The sequence below is a fragment of the Archocentrus centrarchus genome, chromosome 21, assembly GCF_007364275.1.
Source record: "Archocentrus centrarchus isolate MPI-CPG fArcCen1 chromosome 21, fArcCen1, whole genome shotgun sequence".
NCBI classification, from domain to species: Eukaryota; Metazoa; Chordata; class Actinopteri; order Cichliformes; family Cichlidae; genus Archocentrus; species Archocentrus centrarchus.
This window is the reverse complement of record NC_044366.1, coordinates 252724-277288: the sequence shown is the minus strand read 5'-3', so window position 1 is coordinate 277288 and position 24565 is coordinate 252724. Positions and strand designations below refer to the sequence as shown.

The 24565-nt window shown below is 39.2% G+C and overlaps 1 protein-coding gene across 2 annotated transcripts in view; it reads left to right on the top strand.

Annotated features, from left to right (window-relative positions):
- The first annotated feature begins 16073 nt into the window (after positions 1-16073).
- The window catches only part of LOC115800768 (kinesin heavy chain-like), a 108783-nt gene continuing 100291 nt past the window's right edge, over positions 16074-24565 (top strand). For both annotated transcript variants that reach the window (XM_030758273.1, XM_030758272.1), the window contains exon 1: positions 16074-16327. In XM_030758273.1, coding sequence (XP_030614133.1) covers positions 16196-16327 — 132 coding nt within the window. In that variant the 5' untranslated portion in view covers positions 16074-16195. The remainder of the gene's footprint in view (positions 16328-24565) is intronic.

Sequence of the window (24565 nt, the reverse complement as noted above, 5' to 3'; positions counted from 1 at the left end):
TTATGAACGGATTTCGATGAAATTATGTGGACTGGTTGGAAATGACAAGAGGAAGAAGTGATAAATTTTGGCGGTGATCCGGATCACGATCTGGATCCAGGAATTTTTTTTAAGGATTCTTCACTATTGCGGGATAGGGGGTTATTGTTGTCTGGGAAAGATGAAAGATTATTTCACAGTATTTAGATACACGTATTACAGCGTCAGTGACCCTATGGCCTTGGCGGAGTTTTGCGCTCTTTGAGTGCTTCTAGTTATAAATATTATCATTGTTGGGATTGTTGCAGAGAAAACAATTTCATATACTATATATATGTTGTTCATATATGTTGTTTCCATGTGTAGAACGCTCGGAGCTAAAATGCACATTCTAGAATGCTGCCTTTGATCGTAGCAATAACTTCCAATTTCTCACAGGAAAAAGCGCTGAGCAGAGTTGCTTTGAAGTAGAATGACGTCATCGCCCATCAAAGCGCTGGACAGTGACCTTGCAAGGGTTGTGGCACCAGAGGGTATGTATAGGTAGACCAAAGGTTTAGCAAATTAATTCAGCCAACAAACAAACGAAACAACAATGTCACAGAAGGAACTGACAAGAGAAATACCTGAGCCTGTGGAGCTTCAGGCTGAGAATGAGAAATGTGCGACTGCTGCTGACAGCCAGTTAAACGTTACATCTGCGGAGCAGAGCAAGAAACGTTCTGAAATTCCAGCTGAGATATTTCAGCTAAAGGAAAGTGAGGCGGATCTGAAGAAGCAGAATAAGAGCATCAGGGATAAGTTGACTGGGCTTGAATCTCAGTTAAGACAAAAAAATGCAGAGAATGAAAATGTATTGGCAGATATTTGCACTCTTGATAAAAATGAGAAAATCGTAGCTCAAAAAAACAAGAGTCTCACTGCTGAACTGAGAAAATTGAGAACTGAGAAAAAACATAAGGAGATCAGAAATCTGAAAGAAAAAATAAATGAACTTGAATGGTGGCTGGATGAGGCTGATTGTGACAATGAGGCCCAAGTGGAACATCAGGCCGCAAAAATGGAGGCAGAGATTAAGACAATTTGGAAGACACTGCTAAATCTTCAGGGAAGAGAAGAATTTCTCCGTGATCAACACGAGCGCATTGTTAGGGTGCTGACCCAGGCGGAGGGGCACAGAGACAAACTAAATAAAAAGTCTTTAGAGCTCACAGGAGTTATACAAGATCTTAAATATGAAATGGGAGAGGCTCGATTTCAAATCATGAAGATTGAAGATAAAATAAAAGAGCTAATTGCACACAAGCAGGACCAGATAGATGATCTGAATGAAGACAGAGAAATTAAGAAACAGAAAACCCAAGATCTTAAGGAGCAGCCGAGTTTGCTCCAGGAGGAAAAGATATTGGCTGACTCTGAAGAAATGATGAATCCTGTTGAAGAAACGCCTCCTAACAGTGGTTCGTGGTTTCCCAGTGCCAAATGCCTACTTAAAGTAGGTTTGGGTCTTGCTGTGGGAGGCCTTCTAATCTATTCAGCTTTCACGGCCATCTCAGCATTGTAGAGCTACAATGCATGTGTTGGAGGTTTTGTATGTCAAAAAACAAATACCTAAAAAGCATAATAGCAGACATCCACATCTTGCAAAGCAAATAAAAGGACTGCTTCATGTGCAGTAATAGAGTGTAGACATGTTGCTATTTCTCTTAATTTTTTTCTGATATAATCTCAGTCGTAAGTAATCCTTTTTGTGATCTTTTTTAATCTTTTGATTTATAGTAGTACTCATTGTGTATTAGAGAGGAAAAAAAAAGAAGTTTTGATATACTTGTACAGGGTTTATACAGGAATCCTAGAGTTAAATTTACTACCTTTTACTACCTATTTTTACCACCTCTAAAATATTTTTACTACCAGGACCAAATCGAGCAGCAGCCTTTTTTGGGGTAGCGGTGGATTCACAGCACTAAGCCATGCACGATGATCGCCCATCTCTCACCAAAGACAAAACTGTATGCCACTTACTTGAAGGTGTTACTGTGACTTTGTCTTGACTAAGACCTCATAAACATTAATATGCCAAACACATTTCAAAAAGTGGCGCAGTAAGTAGGTGCCCGTCTTGCAGCCAATGGGTTGCCGGTTTGAGTCCCTGTCCCTATGCTGCGTTGTGTCCTTGGGCAAGACACTTAAACCACATTGCCTAACAGTAGCGCCGTTCTCTGGCTGTATGACCGCAGATGCTCGTCTCTGGATGAGTGATCTGGAACAATCATTGTCATTGTGTGCCTTGTGCACACAATGACAATGAGTTGAATCTGCTTATCTAAATTAGTTTTTTTTTTAAATATAAACAAAATGCAATGAAATTCAAGTTTCACAAGCCAATTATTTATTTTCCAATAAAATCTTGGAATACTGGTTTGCTGTGGAGGTGTGACGGCAATACATGTTCTCGTAGCTGACCTTGAGGTTGCAGTTGCAGTGCTTTGTGTAGCACCAAAAAACAAAATAGGGATCTGCTCCCTACGCGCAAATCCGCTACTGGTGAACGGTGGATGCTCGGTGTGATTTGATCGCCGTCACACCATTTGAGGTCAAATTTATATTTTTTCTGCACACTTTACAAAACGCCTCTCGATCATTCCTCACGACTGGCTTAACCCTCTGGGGTCCGGGGTATATTTGGCCATTTTTGATTACTTTTGTTTTTAGCTTCATAGTTGACTTTAGAAACTGTTTACACTGCCTTGTTTGATATAATTTTTTTTTTCAGCATGACCTCGTGTGTGACTGTATAGTTATTCTTTCATTTTGACATACTGTACTGTATTAAGACATTGGACTTACAATCACATAAAAACATAAAATCAGAGTAGAAAAAAGTTAGATTGTTTTTACTGTAAAAATCAGAAACATGTTTAACGAATTATTTTTACAATTAAAATGCAAATATAAGTTGTAAAGTTGCAAAACTTGTGTAAAAATATAGTAAATATTAAGTTAAATACAACTATTTACATTAAAATGCAGGAAAGGCCTCAGGTGTTTGTGTACAACTATTTGCAGAGCAATCAGGACTCACATTAAGATGCTACACAAATTATTTATGCCACCTCAAAAAACAGTTTCTGTCCTCCACAAGACTGAGGGGCCCATCACAGGCAAAACTTGCCAGTAATGTCTCTTTTACCACTTTTTCACCTGCTCCGCAGCAGTCAAATGCACCCAAATGCATCGTGTTACCGCAAAATTTTCTGATTGGTTGATTTTTCCACCAATAGGAAAGGGGTTGTCGGGAATTATTTTGTTTTGTTTTGTTTTGTTTTTATTAGCAAGCACTTCCTGTTAGCGAAACTCACATTTTCGCCGTTTATTTCTGCACAAAACGCGCAACGAAGGTGAGGACAATATACAGGAAAAAATATGACGTAAATTATTGGGCATAACTCTGGTTTTACTTGGCCTATCAACGTCATTTAAAAACGGGTACATAGTTTGAAGTCTCCACTTTCGATTCATGGCAGCAGCGTCCCGATGCTACGTCATCTAAAATCGGCGATGTCATTTTGACACGCCAGTGCGTCCTGCGCTCCGGAGGGTTAAGCCAGTCTTTGCCGGGTCATCGAGCCAAAGTTGTGAAAACTACATTTTCCCATGACGAGGCGCAAAATGACTCCGCGCATGCGCACAGCAGATCGGACAGTGGAACCGCTCGTCAACAACGTCAGCTCAGGTCCTGCTGAGTAGTTATATTTCTATACAGATCTTATAGTTAAACGAACTTAAAACAAAAAGTCTGCATCAATGGAAAAGTCAAAATATATTGAAGGGGTGATGAAAAATTTACTACCAAGTCAAATTCTGTTTACTACCTTTTACTACCTTTTACTAGCCTTAATTTGACCTCATTTAATTTACTACCTTTTACTACCTTTTACTACCCCGCGGCAACCCTGTTGTATCTGGTTTTCTATGAAGTATCTATGTGCATAACCCATTGTTTTAAAGCATGCAAAACTGTTTAGAAGCAGGATAGGGACAGAAATGAGGGGGAGACATAAGTGTGCAGCTGCTACTGCACCTTCTGTGTGTGTGAAGCCAACCGCAAAGTGCACAGGAAGTCAGAGGTAGCAAGAGGCAGAAAGTTGCTGAGTAGGAAAAAGAGAAGAGACTCATACTGTGCCGATGTATTGCTTTATTCTTTCGTTTTATTGTTTTTATTTTTCTCTTATTTTTTATCATTGTAATCACTATTTGATCTATATGTAATGTGGGGAAAAGATATATATATAATTCTTTTATCTACATCTTATATACATATATCCCATGTAAACCTTTGCATAAGTGCTGACGTAAAAGAGGAAGGCGCCTCCCTATAAAGAGAACTGATACTGAAGATACGAGGGAGTTGGGCTTTTTGGAGAAAGGTGGTTTTTGGAGGCTTTGTTGAGTCAGTAAGAAAGGAGTGTATTAGTTAGAGCAGAAGTTCCCGTTTTTATTTTTCCTTTTTTGCAACATTGTACCAGCGACTGTGAAGCCTTCTCCATAGTAAGTGCGTTTTATTGTAAGCTTGTTACCTATTTCTTGAATAAATAGGAGAGGAATTAACTCTCTAAAAGGCTTTTTTGTTGTGTTGAGTTATTCCCGCTGGTTTCTTCTGTGAAAGTTTGGAGACACTTATCCAATGGGTAAGTGTCTCCAAACTTGTGACTGATTCTGTAGCCAATTAAAATTAAATCCTATAGGATTTAATTTAAATATGCTTGAAAAACTGAGACAGGCAGTTGTTTCAATTCAATTCAATTCAATTCAATTTTATTTATATAGCGCCAAATCACAACAAACTGTCGCCTCAAGGTGCTTTGTATTGTGGGTAAAGACCCTACAATAATACAGAGAAAACCCAACAGTCAAAATGACCCCCTATGAGCAGCACTTGGCGACAGTGGAAAGGAAAAACTCCTTTTAACAGGAAGAAACCTCCAGCAGAACCAGACTCAGCGAGGGGAGGGGTCATCTGCCGCGACCGGTTGGGCTGAGGGGAGAGAAAGACATGCTGTGGAAGAGAGCCAGAGATTAATATCAATTAATGATTAAATGCGGAGTGGATTATAAACAAAGTAAATAAGGTGAATGAAAAGAAACAGTGCATTATGGGAACCCCCCAGCAGACTAGGCCTATAGCAGCATAACTAAGGGATGGTTCAGGGTCACCTGATCCAGCCCTAACTATAAGCTTTATCATAAAGGAAAGTTTTAAGCCTAATCTTAAAAATAGAGAGGGTGTCTGAAAAAATTGGAGTCTATTAGATAAATATGATTCAAACCACTGCAGTGCAGTACCTTTAATACCTATAGCAAGCTCTAATCTCTGTAATAAAATGTTATGGTCAACAGTATCAAAGCTGCACTGAGGTCCAACAGGACAAGAACAGAGATGAGTCCACTGTCAGAGGCTCTAAGAAGATCATTTGTAACCTTCACTAATGCTGTTTCTGTACTGTGATGAATTCTGAAACCTGACTGAAACTCTTCAAATAAACCGTTCCTCTGCAGATGATCAGTTAGCTGTTTTACAACTACTCTTTCAACTTTATGCATAAAATTCTTTATTTTAATAAAAAAAAAAATCTATACAATTACAACCTATCCAGCATTTGTTCAAAAATTCTTTAATTTTGTAATAACCAACATGCAGTAGTGCAGCCACTGCTTAAGAAACCTGGTCTTGATCCTGCTGTGCTGGCTAATTATCTGCCTATTTCCAAGAAAAATTGTATGCATTGTATCTGTGGCAGTGGCGCAGTGAGTACACTGATAAAAATGAAGTAAATCTAACATAACTGAAGCTGTGAAATCAACAATAAAAAATCAAGTTAGTATCTTTACACAAATATACATAGTAATGAGGTCAAAAACATTTGTTCAAGATACAAGACATTGTACGTTTTTTCAGAAAATAAATTGTTCAAGTAATAGGAGACAATCTTTTTAAGTTCATCCACACAACAAAAAATAATCTTATCTTTACTGCGTTTCATCTGCGTTCTTTTTTTCTTTTTTTTTTTTTTAAACAATTTTATTGAACAATAGCAACGATACAGTTATAAACATGAACTTACATGTATTATACAGCAACTTACAATTAAAACAAGAAAGAAAAGTGTAGAAGAAGTAAAATAAATAAAATAAAGAATAAATAGAATAAGTGGAATAAAGAGGGTTTTCAGATAAAAACATTAAGTGTATTACAGATAGATATTGTCTTGAGAGCCTTTTTGTTTTGTATTTGGGATAAATTCGTAATATATTTTTCAAACTCAGATTTAAAAATGAAGAATTTAGGTTTTTGATTTGAAAACTTGCATTTATGTATGTAAAATTTAGCAGCAAATAAAATGAGATTTATGAGAAAGGAGGCATCAGTGTTTTTACTATTGAAATATCCAAAAATAATATTGTGATAAAATAAACAAATATTTTGATAAATGTTCTTATTAACAAATGTGTTAACATCTTTCCAAAATTTAAAAGTAAATTCACAAGACCAAAATAAGTGTGAGACGGTTTCAGTGTGTAACTCACAAAATGAACAATTTACATCTATGTCTTGATTAAACACTTTCACTGGGTAAAACCTGTGGAGCAGTTTAAAGGAAACTTCTTTGGTTTTGTTTGTTAAAAGAAACTTTTGTGGTAGAGACCAAACTTTTTCCCAGTCAACATCAGGGGAAAATTTATTCCAATAGAAGGTCGCAGAGGGGGAGGAGACCAGAGCGGCCTGAAACAGTGATTTGATTTTAGAGTTGGAGCCTTTATAAGAGCAAAAACAGATTTTGCCCAAGGGGAGCTGGGTTGAGTCTAGATTTGACAGTATGAGGGGTGAAGAGAGAGTGTTGGATTTAAATAGCATATGAAGACCAGAAGGTATTGCATCAAATACAATAGCATATTCTTTTGGACTGATGGGAATCTTGTACCTTGCAAGGAATTTGGAGTAACTGTACAATGAACCATTCTTGTTTTCATCTGCATTGTTCATTTGGTATAGATCCTTTTCACATGACGTCACACAACTTCCGTTTGGCCTCGATTCTGGGGATCTTTACTTCCGGTGGGTGGAGTTTACAGAGTCTAATACATTTGCCACAAATACGGTTTTAGGATATACCATGACATGCAGACAACACGTTCAAAACTGGACAAAGGCTACAAATTCTTCATTGAACATCATGGAGGTACATGGTTTTGTCTTTTTCTACCTGTTAATTAATATGCTAGGATAGCATTAGTCAATTTGTTAGTATAGACCAGGGTTGCAACATGGTTGCAACATTTTATTATATATATATATATGTATATATACATATATATACATGTATATATATATATATACATGTATATATACATATATATATACATATATATACATATATATATATATACATATATACACATGTATACATGTATATATATATACATATATATATATATACATATATGTATATATATACGTATATGTATATACGTGTATATACATGTATATATACGTATATATACGTATATACATATACGTATATATATATATATATATATATATATTAATTAGGGGGAAATTAACGAATTAAAAATTTTAACGCATTTTAATCGCACTTTGCACTGGAATGTTTCTCAGTGCATGAGTTCCAGGCATACAGATTATATCGACGCACGATGTCAAAAATTCAGCGGCCGCATCGTTTGAAGGACCCGGCCCACGTCCTTTGCAGCTCACATAGGCCGGAAGTGAGCGGCTAGCCTTCATATCAGCATCACCTGCCCTCACCTCTGCGTGGCTCATGTCGCCTAGCAACCGTGACAGCCCGAACCACAGCTGTGTAAAAGCAGCTGTTTAAACTGAGAACGAACTTTTTCTCCTTTTTGTGGTTTAATTTAAGTCTTTTATTGAAAATAAGCTGTTAAAACAAGCATGACACATTTCAACATCAAGGAATACAGCTGAGCGAATGATTAATTTCCAACTATATTAAGTGAGACATTAATGTTGACTAAAACTATGCAGTTATGATGCTGAACTTTAATGTCAGGAGTTTGCTTATCACAGGAGCACTTCCACCCTTGTTGGTCTGTGTAGTAGACTGGTGGGAAAATAAACTAAATTATTAAGTTTAACCTTATGTATATTGATTCATTCATCAAGCACTTAAATTAATATTTGTCATGTTAAATATTTAAATGAGATTAAAATGCAATTAATTTCAATTAATTAATTACAAAGCTTCTAATTAATTAGATTAATTTTTTTAATCAAGTCCCACCCCTAATATATATATATATATATATATATATGCGAGCCTCCAGCTATTTAAAGATGGTAATGCATTTCTAAGATAAGCACAAGTGTGAATAGTAGGTATTGCTTTCCTTTATGCCTTGTATATTATCTTTGCCAATTTATAATAAAATTTCACCATTAAAAGTTGCAGCAGCTTAAGCTAACTATTAAAAGAGTTACAAACATGTACAGAGAGAAAGAAAGAGCTTTATTTGTCACATACATATACATGCAGTGAGATTCATTCTCTGCATTTAACCCATCACACACATGGAGTATGTAGTACACACAGCACAGCATGGAGCAGGGGGCAGCCAAGGGGCGCCCGGGGAGCAACCTGGGGGGGTGGGCTTGCTCAGGGACCCACAGTGATGCCAGCCCGAGGATTTGAACCAGGGTCCTCTCAGCAATGAACCCTCTTCTTCTCCCCTAGGCCACCACTCCCCAGAGGTGATTAGTGTGACTGTCATAGTTTGAAAGGTCACATGACATAATTAAATCTATGTTGAAATTGACATATCTCACTTTGCAGGTCCTCTTCCAGATCCTCACATCATGGCCAGCAGGGAGAAACACATCCACTACCAGGGATTTGCAAGTTGCTGCATGGACTTGAAGGGGATGAGGAGCTTATCCTCGCAATGAGACAGAGGCTCGATCATTTCTATCATGACATCTACATGGATGTCTTCTTAAGTTGTAAACCCTGAGGAATGTAGGTTAATATTGCAATGCAACTGATATGCCTTTCGGAAATAAATTTTCTCTGCCAATGCAAAATGGACTTAAATTGTGTATGTACTTCACACACACACACACACACACACATATATTTTTCTGTAGTATGTGTTTCTAATCTGATACAGAAAAAAGATCCTGATAGCTTGGTAGAGCAGGTCACCTACTGATCGGAAAGTCAGCGGTTCGATTACTGGCTGTTCCGGGCTGCATGCCAAAGTATCCTTGGGCAAGATACTGAACCCCAAGTTGCTCTCCGACGCAAGCATTGGAGTATGAATGTGTGTGAACGTTAGACAATAACTCATGGAAGTGCTTGTGTGAATTGGTAAATGTAAAAGTATTTTATGAGTGCTCAGACAGAGTAGAAAAGTGTAATATAAGAACTAGTCCATTTACCAAATAGGTTTGCTTTACATGTACATGCAAAACTCAAGTTAATTCTACTTAAGAAAAATCATTAAATACATTTAACAAAATTAAGTAATTTATACAAACGTTTATTTGTTTGATCTACATAATGAAATGAAGTTGCTTTTACTTGCTAAATTAATTTACTACATTGAAAAATTTGAGTGATTTATACAAAGTTTAGTTTTGCTTAATCTACTTGACAAAATTAAGTTCACTTTACTTGGATTTTATATTTCATGTAAAGAAATAAGTAAGTACTTTAAACACAGAAAAGTCTTGCTTGATCAACATAAATAAATTATGCAAATAGTTGCCTTAATTTTATTATGTAGATAGGGCAGGATATTTTTATCAGTGTAGGCGCTCGGCTTGCAGGAAGAAGGTTGCAGGTTTGAGCCCCTGTCCCTGCACTGCGTTGTGTCTTTGGGCAAGACAATTAAACCACATTGCCTAATGGTAGCGCCGGTCTCTGGTTGCACAACTGCAGATGCTCGTCTCTGGATGAGTGATCTGGAATCATCATTTCGTTGTGTGCCTTGTGCGCACAATGACAATAAGTTGAATCTAATCTAATCTAATACTGTCAGCTGAAACAGTTTTTAGATGAGAATAGCACCCTGGAGGTTTTTCAGTCAGGTTTTAAAACCCTTCATAGCACAGAATCTGCTTTATTAAGAGTTTTTAACGACATCCTTCTTGCATGTGATTCTGGTAACCAAGTTGTTCTGGTTTTACTTGACCTAACTGCTGCTTTTGATACAGTAGATCACAACATTTTAATATCTCGTTTACACCACTTAGTAGGCATTGGTGGCACTGTTCTTAAATGGTTCAGTTCTTACCTGGCAGAGAACTTTTTCTGTGAACATTCTTGATGCTGAATCATCTGCTGCTTCTCTGCCATGTGGTGTCCCGCAGGGCTCAATTCTGGGCCCACTGCTTTTCTCACTGTATTTACTGCCTCTGGGTTCTATCCTCAGAAAACATGGAATTTCATTTCATTGTTATGCTGACGATTGCCAAATTTATTTGCCTTTGAAGCAGAAGGATGTCCATTCTATGAAACATCTCCTGGCATGTCTAGGTGATATTAAAGTTTGGTTGGCCTTGAACTTTTTAAATTTTAATGAAAAGAAAACAGAGGTAATGGTGTTTGGACCCAGTGGCTCCTGTGAATCCTCATCTGTTGACTTGGGACCCTTGGAGGTATATTTTAAACCCATTATTACTGATCTTTGTTTTAAGGTAGACAGTGATTTTAAATTGGACAGCCAAATCAGAGCCGTGGTTAAGTCCAGTTTTTATCATTTGAACCAATTGGCATCAGTAAAAGCATTTCTATGTAGGCAGCACTTTGAAACAATGATCCACACTTTTATTTCATCTCGATTAGATTACTGTAATTCACTTTATTTTGGAGTCAGTCAGTTGCTACTATCACGTCTGCAGCTGTTCAAAATGCTGCTGCACGACTTTTGATGGGTACTCAAAAGAGAGAGCACATGACCTCTGTCCTGGCCTCACTGCACTGGTTGCCTGTATATTACAGGATTCATTTTAAAATTCTTATGTTTGTTTTTAAATCGTTGCACAATCTTGCCCCACCTTACCTCTCTGAGCTTCTTCACCCCTACATACCTTGTTGGTCTCTCAGGTTAGTAGACCACCAAAAAAATAAAAAAATTAAATGTGGATTATTAAACATTAGGTCTCTCTCTTCCAAGTCCCTGTTAGTAAATGATTTAATAATTGATCAATGTATTGATTTATTCTGCCTTACAGAAACCTGGTTACAGCAGGATGAATATGTTAGTTTAAATGAATCAACACCCCCGAGTCACAGTAACTGTCAGAATGCTCGAAGCACAGGTCGAGGAGGAGGATTAGCTGCAATCTTCAATTCCAGCTTATTAATTAATCAAAGACCCAGACAAAGTTTTCATTCTTTTGAAAGCCTGACTCTTAGTCTTGTCCATCCTAATTGGGAAAAAAAACCTGTTTTATTTGTTATTATCTATCGTCCACCTGGTCCTTACTCAGAGTTTCTGTCTGATTTCTCAGACTTTTTATCTGATTTAGTGCTCAGTTCAGATAAAATCATTATAGTGGGTGATTTTAACATCCATGTAGATGCTGAGAATGACAGCCTCAACACTGCATTTAATCTATTGTTAGATTCAATTGGCTTCTCTCAAAATGTAAAGGAGCCCACCCACCACTTTAACCATACTCTGGATCTTGTCCTAACATATGGCATAGAAACTGAAGACTTAACAGTATTCCCTAAAAGCCCCCTTCTGTCTGATCATTTCTCAGTAACATTTACATTTACTTTAATGGATTACACAGCAGTGGGGAATAAGTTTTATTACAGTAGAAGTCTTTCTGAAAGTGCTGTAACTAAGTTTAAGGGTCTAATTCCTTCATTGTTATGCTCTTCAGTGCCAACACAGTACAGAGCAGCTACCTAAACTCTGCTCCCAGTGAGGTCGATTATCTCGTCAATAGTTTTACATCCTCACTGCGTATAACTTTGGATACTGTGGCTCCTCTGAAAAGGAAAGCTTCAAATCAGAAGTGCCTGACTCCGTGGTATAATTCACAAACGCACAGCTTAAAGCAGATAACCCGAAAGCTGGAGAGGGAATGGCGTCTCACTAAATTAGAAGATGCTCATTTAGCCTGGAAAAAGAGTTTGTTGATCTATAAAAAAAACCCTCCGTAAAGCTAGGACATCTTACTATTCATCATTAATTGAAGAAAATAAGAACAACCCCAGGTTTGTTTTCAGCACTGTAGACAGGCTGACAAAGAGTCAGAGCTCTGTAGAGCCGAGTATTCCTTTCACTTTAACTAGTAGTGACTTCATGGATTTCTTTACAAATAAAATTTTAGACATTAGAGAAAAAATTATTCATAACCATCTTAAAGATTATTCTTCATGTTCGGCTGCTTTCAGCACTGCTGGTATTTGTTTAGACTCTTTGGCTCCAGTTGATCTTTCAGAGTTAACTTCAATAGTTACTTCCTCCAAACCAGCAACATGTTTATTAGATCCCATTCCTACTAGACTGTTCAAAGAAGTCTTTCCAATTATTGATGCTTCAATCTTAAAAATGATCAATCAGTCTTTATTAGTTGGCTATGTACCACAGACCTTCAAGGTGGCTGTAATTAAACCTCTGCTTAAAAAGCCATCACTTGACCCAGCTGTCTTAGCTAATTATAGGCCAATCTCCAACCTTCCTTTTCTCTCAAAGATTCTTGAAAGAGTAGTTGTAAAACAGCTAACTGATCATCTGCAGAGGAACGGTTTATTTGAAGAGTTTCAGTCAGGTTTCAGAATTCATCACAGTACAGAAACAGCATTAGTGAAGGTTACAAATGATCTTCTTAGAGCCTCTGACAGTGGACTCATCTCTGTGCTTGTCCTGTTGGACCTCAGTGCAGCTTTTGATACTATTGACCATAACATTTTATTACAGAGATTAGAGCTTGCTATAGGTATTAAAGGTACTGCACTGCAGTGGTTTGAGTCATATTTATCTCATAGATTCCAATTTGTTCATGTAAATGAGGAGTCTTCTTCAGACAGTAAGGTTAATTATGGAGTTCCACAGGGTTCTGTGCTAGGACCAATTTTATTTACATTATACATGCTTCCCTTAGGCAGTATTATTAGAAAGCACTGCATCAATTTTCATTGTTATGCAGATGATACTCAGCTTTACCTATCAATGAAGCCAGATGACACACATCAATTAGTTAAACTGCAGGAATGTCTTAAAGATATTAAGGCCTGGATGACCTCTAATTTCCTGCTTCTAAATTCAGATCAAACTGAAGTTCTTGTTCTCGGCCCAAAAATCTTAGAAACATGGTGTCTAACCAGATACTTACTCTGGATGGCATTACTTTGGCCTCCAGTAACACTGTGAGAAATCTTGGAGTCATTTTTGACCAGGATATGTCCTTCAATGCACATATTAAACAAATATGTAGGACCGCTTTTTTGCATTTGCGCAATATTTCTAAAATTAGAAACATCCTTTCTCAGAGTGATGCTGAAAAGCTAATTCATGCATTTATTACTTCTAGGGTGGACTATTGTAATTCATTATTATCAGGCTGTCCTAAAAGCTCCCTGAAAAGCCTTCAGCTGATCCAAAATGCTGCAGCTAGAGTACTGACAGGGACTAGAAAGAGAGAGCATATTTCTCCCATGTTGGCTTCTCTTCATTGGCTCCCTGTTAAATCTAGAATAGAATTTGAAATCCTTCTCCTCACCTACAAGGTCTTGAATAATCAGGCCCCATCTTATCTCAAAGACCTTATAGTACCATATCACCCCAACAGAGCACTTCGCTCTCAGACTGCTGGCTTACTTGTGGTTCCTAGGATACTTAAGAGTAGAATGGGAGGCAGAGCCTTCAGCTTTCAGGCGCCTCTTCTGTGGAACCAGCTCCCAGCTTGGATTCAGGAGACAGACACCCTCTCTATTTTTAAAATTAGGCTTAAAACTTTCCTTTATGATAAAGCTTATAGTTAGGGCTGGATCAGGTGACCCTGAACCATCTCTTAGTTATGCTGCTATAGGCCTAGTCTGCTGGGGGGTTCACATAATGCACTGTTTCTTCTCATTCACCTTATTTACTTTGTTTATACTCCACTCTGCATTTAATCATTAATTGATATTAATCTCTGGCTCTCTTCCACAGCATGTCTTTTCTCTCCCCTCAGCCCAACCGGTCGCGGCAGATGACCCCCCCCTCCCTGAGCCTGGTTCTGCTGGAGGTTTCTTCCTGTTAAAGGGAGTTTTTCCTTTCCACTGTCGCCAAGTGCTGCTCATAGGGGGTCGTTTTGACTGTTGGGTTTTCTCTGTATTATTGTAGGGTCTTTACCCACAATACAAAGCGCCTTGAGGCGACTGTTTGTTGTGATTTGGCGCTATATAAATAAAATTGTATTGAATTGAATTGAATAGACCAGCTGCTCTTGGAGGTACCAAGATCAAGAAGGAAGCTCAGAGGGGACAGGGCTTTCTTTATAGTTGGTCCTAAGCTATGGAATGACTTGCCTTTGCAGGTTAGAGCGGCCCCTTCACTGTCTACTTTTAAAGTTCGTCCTTAAACCCATCTTTCTTCCTTGGCTTTTAACTCCAGTGGGATATAGTTTTAAACTGTTTGTTTTTGTATTGTTTTGTTTTGTTGTTTAACCTGAAAGAGTTATTTAATTGTTATTTATTTGTGTTTTAAATGTACAGCACTTTGTGTCAGCTGTGGTTGTTTTAAAGTGCTTTATAAATAAAGATGGTATGGTATGGTATGGTAAAAAGAAACTGAGTACTTCAATACAAGCTACAGATATTTTACCTGTGGATCAGGTGTAAATATTTAACTTTTTTCAGCTTCAGTTAAAGAAAATCTGATCACCTGGAATCAGTTTGTAGAACACCTGGAAAAACCAACAGTGATTATTTTGATGATCAATCATAGTTTTAAAAGTTTTAGAAGTTTTAAAAATCAGTTGATTAATGGAGAAAATGATCAATAACTGCAGTTAAACAGTAACAAAAGTTTTTCCATGAATAAATGAAACTGCATCATAATAAATTTTAACAGGCACCTTTTACTGTAACAGAATACTTTTACTCAGAGTGGTTTAACTTTAAATCAGAGTACTTTTACTCTGAGTACTCTGATAGTGGCATGGTATAATGATTCAGCTCTGCAGTTTTTAGATTAAAGTCAGTCTGTGGGTTCAATAAGAAATTTAAAACAACACAAAGTTTAAATCTTGGTTTTTAACCTTGATTCATTAAACTCTGAGCTGAAGTCCTGACTGGTTTCTAATCAAAGTATTGATCATGTGATAGAGAAACATCGTCCTCTGTGCTGCAGATCATGAACACATGATAATGGATGAATCCTACGAGCTGAGTTTTATCAGATCTGACCATCTTTCAGTGATTAACTGTGATCTGCTCAGACACCTGGAGCTTCTGCAGCTCTGATTGGTCCACTTCTCAGGTGGCTGTAAAGTGGTACTTTAAAGACTGTCACCCCTCCTCCCAGTGTGGGTATCAGCCAGGTTAATGTGAGGAGGAACTTCATGTACAGTCTGATGGAGAATTTAACCTTCAGTTTATCAGAAATAAACTTTTAGAAATTAAAACATCCATCCAGACGCTACAAACAACATGTTCTAGGTTACTCTTCCTCCTTAAATATGATCTAACCTTCATTCCACCTTAAACAAGAAGCAGCCGTTACAGATGTGTGTCTCGTGGCTTAAGTTACGGTGAGAAATTTAAAAACTGTCCTAATTAATCACTTCACTGTAATATTTCTACATGCAGTATTAATAATTTTACTCCATCATAGTATCCTAGTAATTTTCCAGATCACATCAGTGATCAATGATCCTGAATATGTTGATCGGGTTGATGTGGTTAACCGCTGATGATCACTGATAACCCGGACTAACACATGTTCCGGCTGATAAGAGTATTGAGGCTAATGGACGTGAAAGAAGACTCCATGTCCCAGAGTACCTTGCGGCTCGGTGGTCCAGGGTGGACCTGTGAGAGGTGGAGCTTTCAGCCTCTTGATGGAGACGCAGTAACAGGACACCGCAGCCTGTTACCGGACAGCCTCACGAGCCTCACCCGAACCTGAGACTCTCGGTGTACCTGTCGGTGCTTCGTGTCGGTGCTTTGTGTCGGTGATGGAGGCGCTGGAGGGCGGAGTATGCGGAGTGAAGGTGATGTGCCGCTTCAGGCCGCTAAACGAGGCGGAGCGGAGCCGCGGAGACAAAAGCATCCCGAAATTTAACGGAGAGGACACCGTGGTGGTGGCGGTGAGAAAACAGCGCGCGCGCACACACACACACACACACACACACACACACACACACACACACACACACACACACACACACACAGACACACAAACGTCTTCACGGTAACATGTGTGGGTGTGTGTGTGTGTGTGTGTGTGTGTGTGTGTGTGTGTGAGAGAGAGAGAGAGAGAGAGAAAGAGAGGGGGGAGAAACACCCTGATAAGAGAAACACCGGAAGCTGCTTTGTCCTTTAAAATCCACAGAAAAGAGAGATAATGTGATCGTTATCGATCAGCGGATTGTTTTCAGGGTATCGATGATCGATCAGGAGGAGATCAGGTGTGAAACAGGTGGGGCTGCATACAGTCAGACTTGTTTCAGTGTTTCAGCCTCAGACCCGCAGCTGGTATCAATAAACACATAAATTATATATATATAAAAAAAAGTGCAAATAAAGGGAATTAAAAACCGTGATTATATTTTCAATGCGAACTTTGATATTTTCAGAACAGCTCTTTGGGAAGTTGCTGATGTAGATCTGCAGCAATTGATTATTATGTAATCGAGTGTCCTATTGATTATTCCATCAAGTAATCAGATAAGAAATACTTTTGTCTTATTAATGAGCTATAATAAACATTCAAAAGAGAAAAAACAGGTCTTTTAAAACAAGCTGCTCACTGTTTCCATTTTAGAAACTGCAGTTTTTAATAGTTTAACTGCAAACAGCTATCAAAAACTAAAGCTTTGTATTAAAATTTGATTTTTTAGAGAAAACATTTTCTTAAATGCAAAAATAGAAACTTGCAAGTAATAAGGTACACATACAACCTAAAGCATAAAATAAAACAGCATTTACTCCTCTTGGAAGCCTTTCCTTCATCAGTAGGAAAAAAAGAAAAGAAAAAAGTACTGGCAGTACTGTATCACCTGGATTTTGTGTGTTCGTGTGTGTGTGTGTGTGTGTGTGTGTGTGTGTGTGTGTGTGTGTGTGTGTCTGTGTCTGTTTGTGTGTGTGTGTGTGTGTGTGCTTTGACGCATTTCCTGCTGCAGAAAACAGACATTCTAAGGGTTACATGTTAACAATTAATATTAATAATAATTGAAGAGATTCAAGAGTGGTTTATTGTCACGTGCACAGTAAACAGTCAGTTACGCTGAACAATAAAATTCTTATTCTGCACTTTTTCTGCTCCGGCTCAATAATAATAAATAAGAAAATATATATAATATAAGAAGAAGAGCAAAAAAGAAAAAGAAAACATAATAATAAAGGAACATTACAAAATAGACATATATGTGTACATATAATACTTTTTATTTGTCATGGTCCTGGGCCCAGGACCTAGTGTGTCTGATTTTGACTTTCAGCTTCTGTTTTGTCTCTGTTGGATTTTGCAGTTTCACAATTCCTGATTTGGTTCCTGATATTTATATTCCTCAGGTTTAGGTTTGTTAGTTCTGTCCGCAGGTTCTGGTTCTATTATTCTCTGAGTATTCTGACTCCCTGATGCCCCTATGTCTGCCTGGTTTCTGTGCCTTAGTTCTTAGTCCTGGTCTCTGTATTTAATCTTTTCCTGTTTTACTTTGACAGTCCTGTGTATCGTGGGTTATGTTGTTAGTTTTGCTTCCTTGGTCTTGTTAGTGTGATTCTGCTCAGCTGTGCTCCCTAGTGTGTCCCATTTTCTCGATTGTCCGTGTATATATATATATGGTCCGTGTTTTTCATTCTCTGTCGTATTGTCTGTTGTCGCTTGTCATCATTGGCTTTCTTCCCGCTGTGCACTCTCCTGTCAGTCTGCATCTCCAGTTAAAAGTTAAAACAGTTTCTTAGTTTATTCTGTGGGTCCCATCCAGCTCTGTCAGTCTTGAGTTTTCCAGCAAATAAAAGCTGATGTTTAAGTTTGTTCCTGTCTTGAGTCCTACACTGGGGTCCTAAAACCTGCCTGCCTCAGTGTAGTACATGATATTATTAACATGCATGCTCCTGAATATGTTTCTACTGCAGCCTGCTTTTAGTCACTAATGTAGGTGACACATCTGTGCTTACATGGAGACACCTGAGTGCTACAGAGTTTAAATGAAGCATCGAAGACAAAAATTTGTGGCAAAGATTTTTTTATAATCAAGTCATTCGAGTTTCTCAATGAATCGTTGTAGCCCTACACTGATCACAGTTCAGCTCACAGTGACCATCATTCCTCATCTCCTGCTGACTCGTGCTGTCCTGATTAGTCTGCAAGCATCCATTCAGAGTTCTCACCTGAACTAAGACCTTAAAATATGTCACCCTGATGCACCCCGATTGGCTCTTGGTCATGTTCTTTATCTCCTATAAAAGCCTTTCCTCACCTACAAATCCCTGCATGCCATTGCTCCATAGCACCTATCAGACCTTCACCTCACCTACACCCTGTCCTGGACTCGTTCCTCAGGTCTGTTCTCCTCCTCCCACTGTGGTCCTTTAGGGGCAGAGCCTCCTGTGCTGCTTCCTCCTCTATCTGTAAGACACTCCCCTCTGAGATCCTCAACACCCCATCTGAAATATCACTGAGGCCTTTGACCTTTTTTTTGAAAAGGGACCTTTACATTAAAAAAAAAAGATTTTTTTAAAGGCGCTACATAAATTTAAGCTCCTATTATTTTTATACAGTGAATTTACTGAAATTTTAAATAAAGTTTAATAATTACAGTTTTATGGGAGTTCTGATGGTCATATGACTTTGTCCCAGTTTTTCCTTCAGATGATAAAAAACAGACGAAGGCGAGTTTGAAGGAAATGAGCCAACAGACGGTCCGAGTTTAACGAGGCCTCATTAACTTGTTTTTTTTTTTCACTGTCATCTTGTTAGTTTAAATAAAGTTTAATATAAAAACTTTATAAAGGAAAACAGAATGAGAAAAATTTAAAACCTTTTCTGATCAAAGTTAGTGATCAGTGAATCCTTGCTATTGATAATCAGCTCTGATCAGTTCAGTGAACCATCAGACACATTTCTGTGACTCTTCCTGCTGAAGCTGCTTTTGATTCTCAGTAAATGATCAGATTTTAGTTTCTGTTCTGACTGAAGTTGGTTTTGATTGATTGATTCCTTTTCTTCATTCGTTCACACACAGACATCCGATATTAATTTCTTGGGGAATGGAGCTGCTGCAAGGTCTCATGGGAAATATGTTTCCATGACAGCAGCAGCATGTTTATTCTTGTGTGTGTGTGTGTGTGTGTGTGTGTGTGTGTGTGTGTGCGCGCGCGCGTGCCTGCGGGCCTGCATGCTGCTCAGCAGCAATCATCGTTTTCCTGTCTGATTGGTTCAGTTCATCTCCATAGCAACACAGTGAACCAGCATCACATGACTTCGGCTCAGCCTGATCAGACATGTTTCTGTTTTAGCACATGATGTCATATACGTGTCATATATGTCATCATCATCATCAGTCCCAACCCTTCATCAACAGAATCTTCTCAGGTTCAGTTCTAACTCCACCAATGTTTAAAAAAGCTCCTCTTCCTCACAACAGATACTCTGTGTGTGTGTGTGTGTGTGTGTGTGTGTGTGTGTGTGTGTGTGTGTGTGTGTGTGTGTGTGTGTGTGTGTGTGTGTGTATGTGTGTGTGTGTGTGTGTATGCGTGCGTGCGTGTGTGCGTGCATGCATGTAAACTGATAAAACTGAGAAAAGCCCACCTTAACATCTGGATACTGATTTTTAAACACACTATATATGCCTCTACCAAGGTTAGGACCATCAAATGCTTCTGCCCCTTTTCTCCTTTAGTATTTATGATAGTGAACACTTCTTCTTTGGCTGGAACGTGATGACTGACTTCAGGACAAAGATAGAAGTCACATACAGAGATCTTAACTTCCTCTGGTATCCTATCACATCTCTTTTTTTCTAGAAGCATGGTTTCACACCACCAGCTGGGATCTTTTTATCTGATTTGTTAGAGTCCAAAGCACTTTCTCAGTCCTGAAGTCTTGGATATTATTGTCTTCAAATGTCTGTATGCTTTGGCTCTTGATCTCAGCATTCCCAGGATGTTTTGTTTCATCTAGTGCATTTGACAGCGTGCCCAGGATTTTATCTGCAAGAAGAAACTTCTCTTTCTGGAAACGGCCTGTCCTGCTTCTGAAGAAAACTTGAAGTATTTGGACTCTCAATGAACTTTGACAGCACCTTCTTTATGGAGTTTCAGGTAGTGGTGATTTTGCCTTCTGGAATACTCATCTCATCCACAGTAACTGGAAAAAGCTTCAGAGAATGTGGATGGCTCACTGTTCAGAGAATGGAATGGAACCTTAGCCCCTACCTTTAACAGAAAAATATGTGTAATTTTGTATGTCTAGTGAAACACCAAACAATATACACATTTTTACATGCCTCAGTTGTATTTTGATCCAATATTGTCTTGGTTTTTGATTTTTATAAACTTATAAACCATGGGGACCACTGTTACCTTCACCTTCCACATCCTCTCTAGCTCTTCTCTGAGCCCTTGGTATTTATCGTTGCCATCACTTGGTGTTCTTCCTTTGTTTGTCCATCACTACTATGTCCGGTTGGTTAGCCATCACAAGTTTGTCTGTCTGTATCTGGAAGTCCCACAGAATCTTGGCTCTGTCATTCTCAACCATCCATGGTGGCGTATCCCATTTTGACCTGCTGCCTGAGGTACCTAGGTTTAGGTAGCTTCCTGATGTATTCATGGATCTTTGTTGTTTCATACAGGACAGTGGTTCTGACACTCAGTAGTCCTCGGCCTCCTTTCTTCCACTTAGCGTACAGTATCAGGGTGCTGGATTTGGGGTGAAACCCACCATGCATGGTATGGACCTTTCTTATATTGACATCAGTGGCTTGTATTTCCTCCTTTGTTAGCCCAGCATTGTATCTGACAACTGGCAGGGCGTAGGTGTTGATTGCCCAGATCTTGTTCTTCCCATTCAGCTGACTCTTCAGGACTTACCTTACCCTCTGCAGGTACTAGGCAGTTGCAGCTTTACTAGCGGCCTCTTCATGGTTCCCATTTGCCTGTGGGATTCCAAGGTACTTGTAGCTATCTTCATTGTCTGCAATATTGCCTTCTGGTAGTGCAATCCCCTCAGTCATGACTATCTTCTCTCTTTTTGTTACCATCCAACTACACTTCTCCAGTCCGTATGACATTCCAATGTCATTGCTCTAGATCCTAGTGGTGTGGATCAGTGAATGGATATCTCGTCCACTCCGAGCATACAGCTTGATGTCATCCATGTACAGGAGGTGGCTGATGGTTGCTTCATTTCTTAGTCAGTATCTGTAGCCAGTCTCATTAATGATCTTGCTGAGGGGATTCAGGCCTATGCAGAACAGCAGTGGGGACAGGGCATCTCCTTAATAAATCCCGCACTTGACGTTGACTTGTGTGATGTGCTTGAAGTTGGCCTCTAGTGTTGTTCCCCACATTCCCATTGAGTTCTTGATGAAGGCTCTTAGGGTCCTGTTGATCTTGTACAGTTCTAGGCATTCCAGGATCCATGTGCATGGCATGGAGTCATAGGCTTTCTTGTAATCAATCCAGGCTGTGCACAGGTTGGTCAGTCTGGTCTTACAGTCTCGAGTGATTGCTCTATCTACCAGTAGTTGGTGTTTTGCTCCACTGGTACCTCTGCCAATTCCTTTTTGGGCCCTGTATTGCGCCACATGTCTCCTTAGCTGCTATGATGCCTGACAGGAGTTTCCATGTTGTACTGAAGCAGGTTATTGGCCGATAGTTGGATGGGACTGGGTCTGGTGCTGTCCAGCTCTTCATGTGTGAAACTCTTTCTTGGAAGTCTGCCACTGTGGTGGTTACTGGAGCCTGTTCAGGGAGGTTGATGTGGTCTGCTCTTTATTACACTAGCCACTGAGCATTGGTGTTATGTGTGTGTGTTGTGTGCATCCTTCGCCCATATGCTCCTCGAGTATTGTTCTGTCTGCAGCCTTGGTGGGGGTGCTGTTCTCATATTGTTCCCCTGCCACTGAGAGGTCCAGTGGAAAACATCTGGTTGATTTTTCTGGCTTTTATCTCTCCGGTATACCTCTTCAGGGACTTAGCCAAAGCTGTGAGTCTTTGCTTGGTGGTCTCTAAGACCTCAGGTATGGACAGCATGTTGGGGTTAGGGTTGCTTCTTAGGCACCCCTTACTTCATCACAGGCTCGGGGAGGGGCAGCTATCCAGAGGTGGGAAGTAACGAAGTACAAATACTTTGTTACTGTACTTTTTCAGGTATCTGTACTTTACTTGAGTATTTATTTTTCTGACTACTTTTTACTTTTACTTTTAATTTTAAATACAACGTTTCTAAATGCTCACCAAATATCAGCAAACACACTAAAAGTGTCTGTGATTTGTCACACAGTGTGTCTGCTAGCTAGAAGAAGAGCTGTTGTATTTCCAGGGAGAGAAAAGAGAGAGAGAGAAGTTCACTCAGAAATGTATGAAAGAGGACAGGAGAGGTAGAAGAGAGGTTAGATTAAAGGTAAGGACTGCAAAACAAACTGAGGTATGCTAACATTGTGTAATTCAAAGATTGTATGAAAACACTGCAGTTTAGTGTGTGATAAACAGGTCAGTTTGCTGTACTGTATTTACAGTAAAGCTCTGTTTTGTACTGGTGCACAGAGGCTGTGTTCATGGTCATAGTTACAGGTTACATGAAGTGTAGCAGAGATGAGTTTGAATCAAAGCTGTTGATGCTTAGATTCATTCACTGAAATCAACCTTTATACAACCTGCTACTTTTACTTTCTTACTTTTGCTATTTTCCCACTGCCGAGGTGCCGGTGCTCGTGCCAGTGCTGGTGCTGGTTTCAATGAACCAGCAAAACGCTTAAGAACGGACCCGCGTTTCCACCGCGTTTCTGTGAGCTGTTCCTTTACGTATGAGTGTGGGCGGGTCCTCGTCTGGACACGGAAGCCGAAGCGCACAAACGTGGGAGAACACGCTCCCCTTTCTTGTGCTGTGAACACGTTTTATGGTCCAAACCAAACTACTGCAGCATCTGTGTGCAGCACAGAGGGAAACACAGACAGAAAATACGAGCAAGACGACAAGTACGCACTTTGTGTCCTTTTATCTGTGATATGAACTGATACAAAGCAGCAAGTTCAGCCTTAGAGCCCAACCTAATTCACAGCCATGAAAATTGCTTTGCTTTTCTCATGTAATACACATGTAATATGGTAGAAAAGTTTATGTTGAGACGGCAAAGTCGTGCCCTTCTGCCGCTTTCATCACATGTTCTTGGTTCCAGACCAGCTAGCTTGCAGGGCCAGAGTTGAACCCGCTTTTCGGCCGAGCACTGAGTGCTTCTGTGGTGGAAAACCTGCCTAACGGTTCAAATAAAGGCACTGGCTCCGGAACCCTGTTGGTGGGAAAGAGGCTTTTGAGTACATTTCAGAGCCTGTACTTTTTTCCTTTTACTTAAATAAAGAAGTTGGACCAGTACTTCAACTTTTACCAAAGTAGTTTTTAACACAAGTACTCGTACTTCTACTTAAGTACAAAATGTCTGTACTTTTGCCACCTCTGCAGCTATGTACGTGACTAGTTGGGGTGAATTCAGTTCAGTTCAATTAAATTCTATTTATATAGCACCAAATCACAACAAAGAGTTGCCTCAAGGACTTTATATTGTAAGGTAAAGACCATACAATGAGGGGAGGGAGACAGTACAAAAGAAACACTATGGAACAGAGCCAGAGATTAATAATAAATAATGATTAAATACAGAATGGGGTATAAACAGAGTAAAAAGAGGTGAATGAAAAGAAAAGCTCAGTGCATCATGGGAACCCAGCAGCACCCTAGGCCTATAGCAGCATAACTAAGGGCTGGTTCAGGGTCACCTGATCCAGCCCTAACTATAAGCTAGGTCAAAAAGGAAAGTTTTAAGCCTAATCTTAAAAATAGAGAGGGTGTCTGTCTCCTGAATCCAATCTGGGAGCAGGTTCCACAGAAGAGGGGCCTGAAAGCTGAAGGCTCTGCCTCCCATTCTACTCTTAAGTATCCTAGGAACCACAAGTAAGCCAGCAGTCTGAGAGCGAAGTGTTCTGTTGGGGTGATATGGTACTATGAGGTCTTTGAGATAAGATGGGGCCTGATTATTCAAGACTTTGTATGCAGTGATGTTACTCTAATCTGACTACTTTTTTCGGTAATGAGTAATCTAACCTGTTATTATATGCAATCCAGTAATCAGATTAAAGTAACTTATCCAAGTCACTGTGTGTTC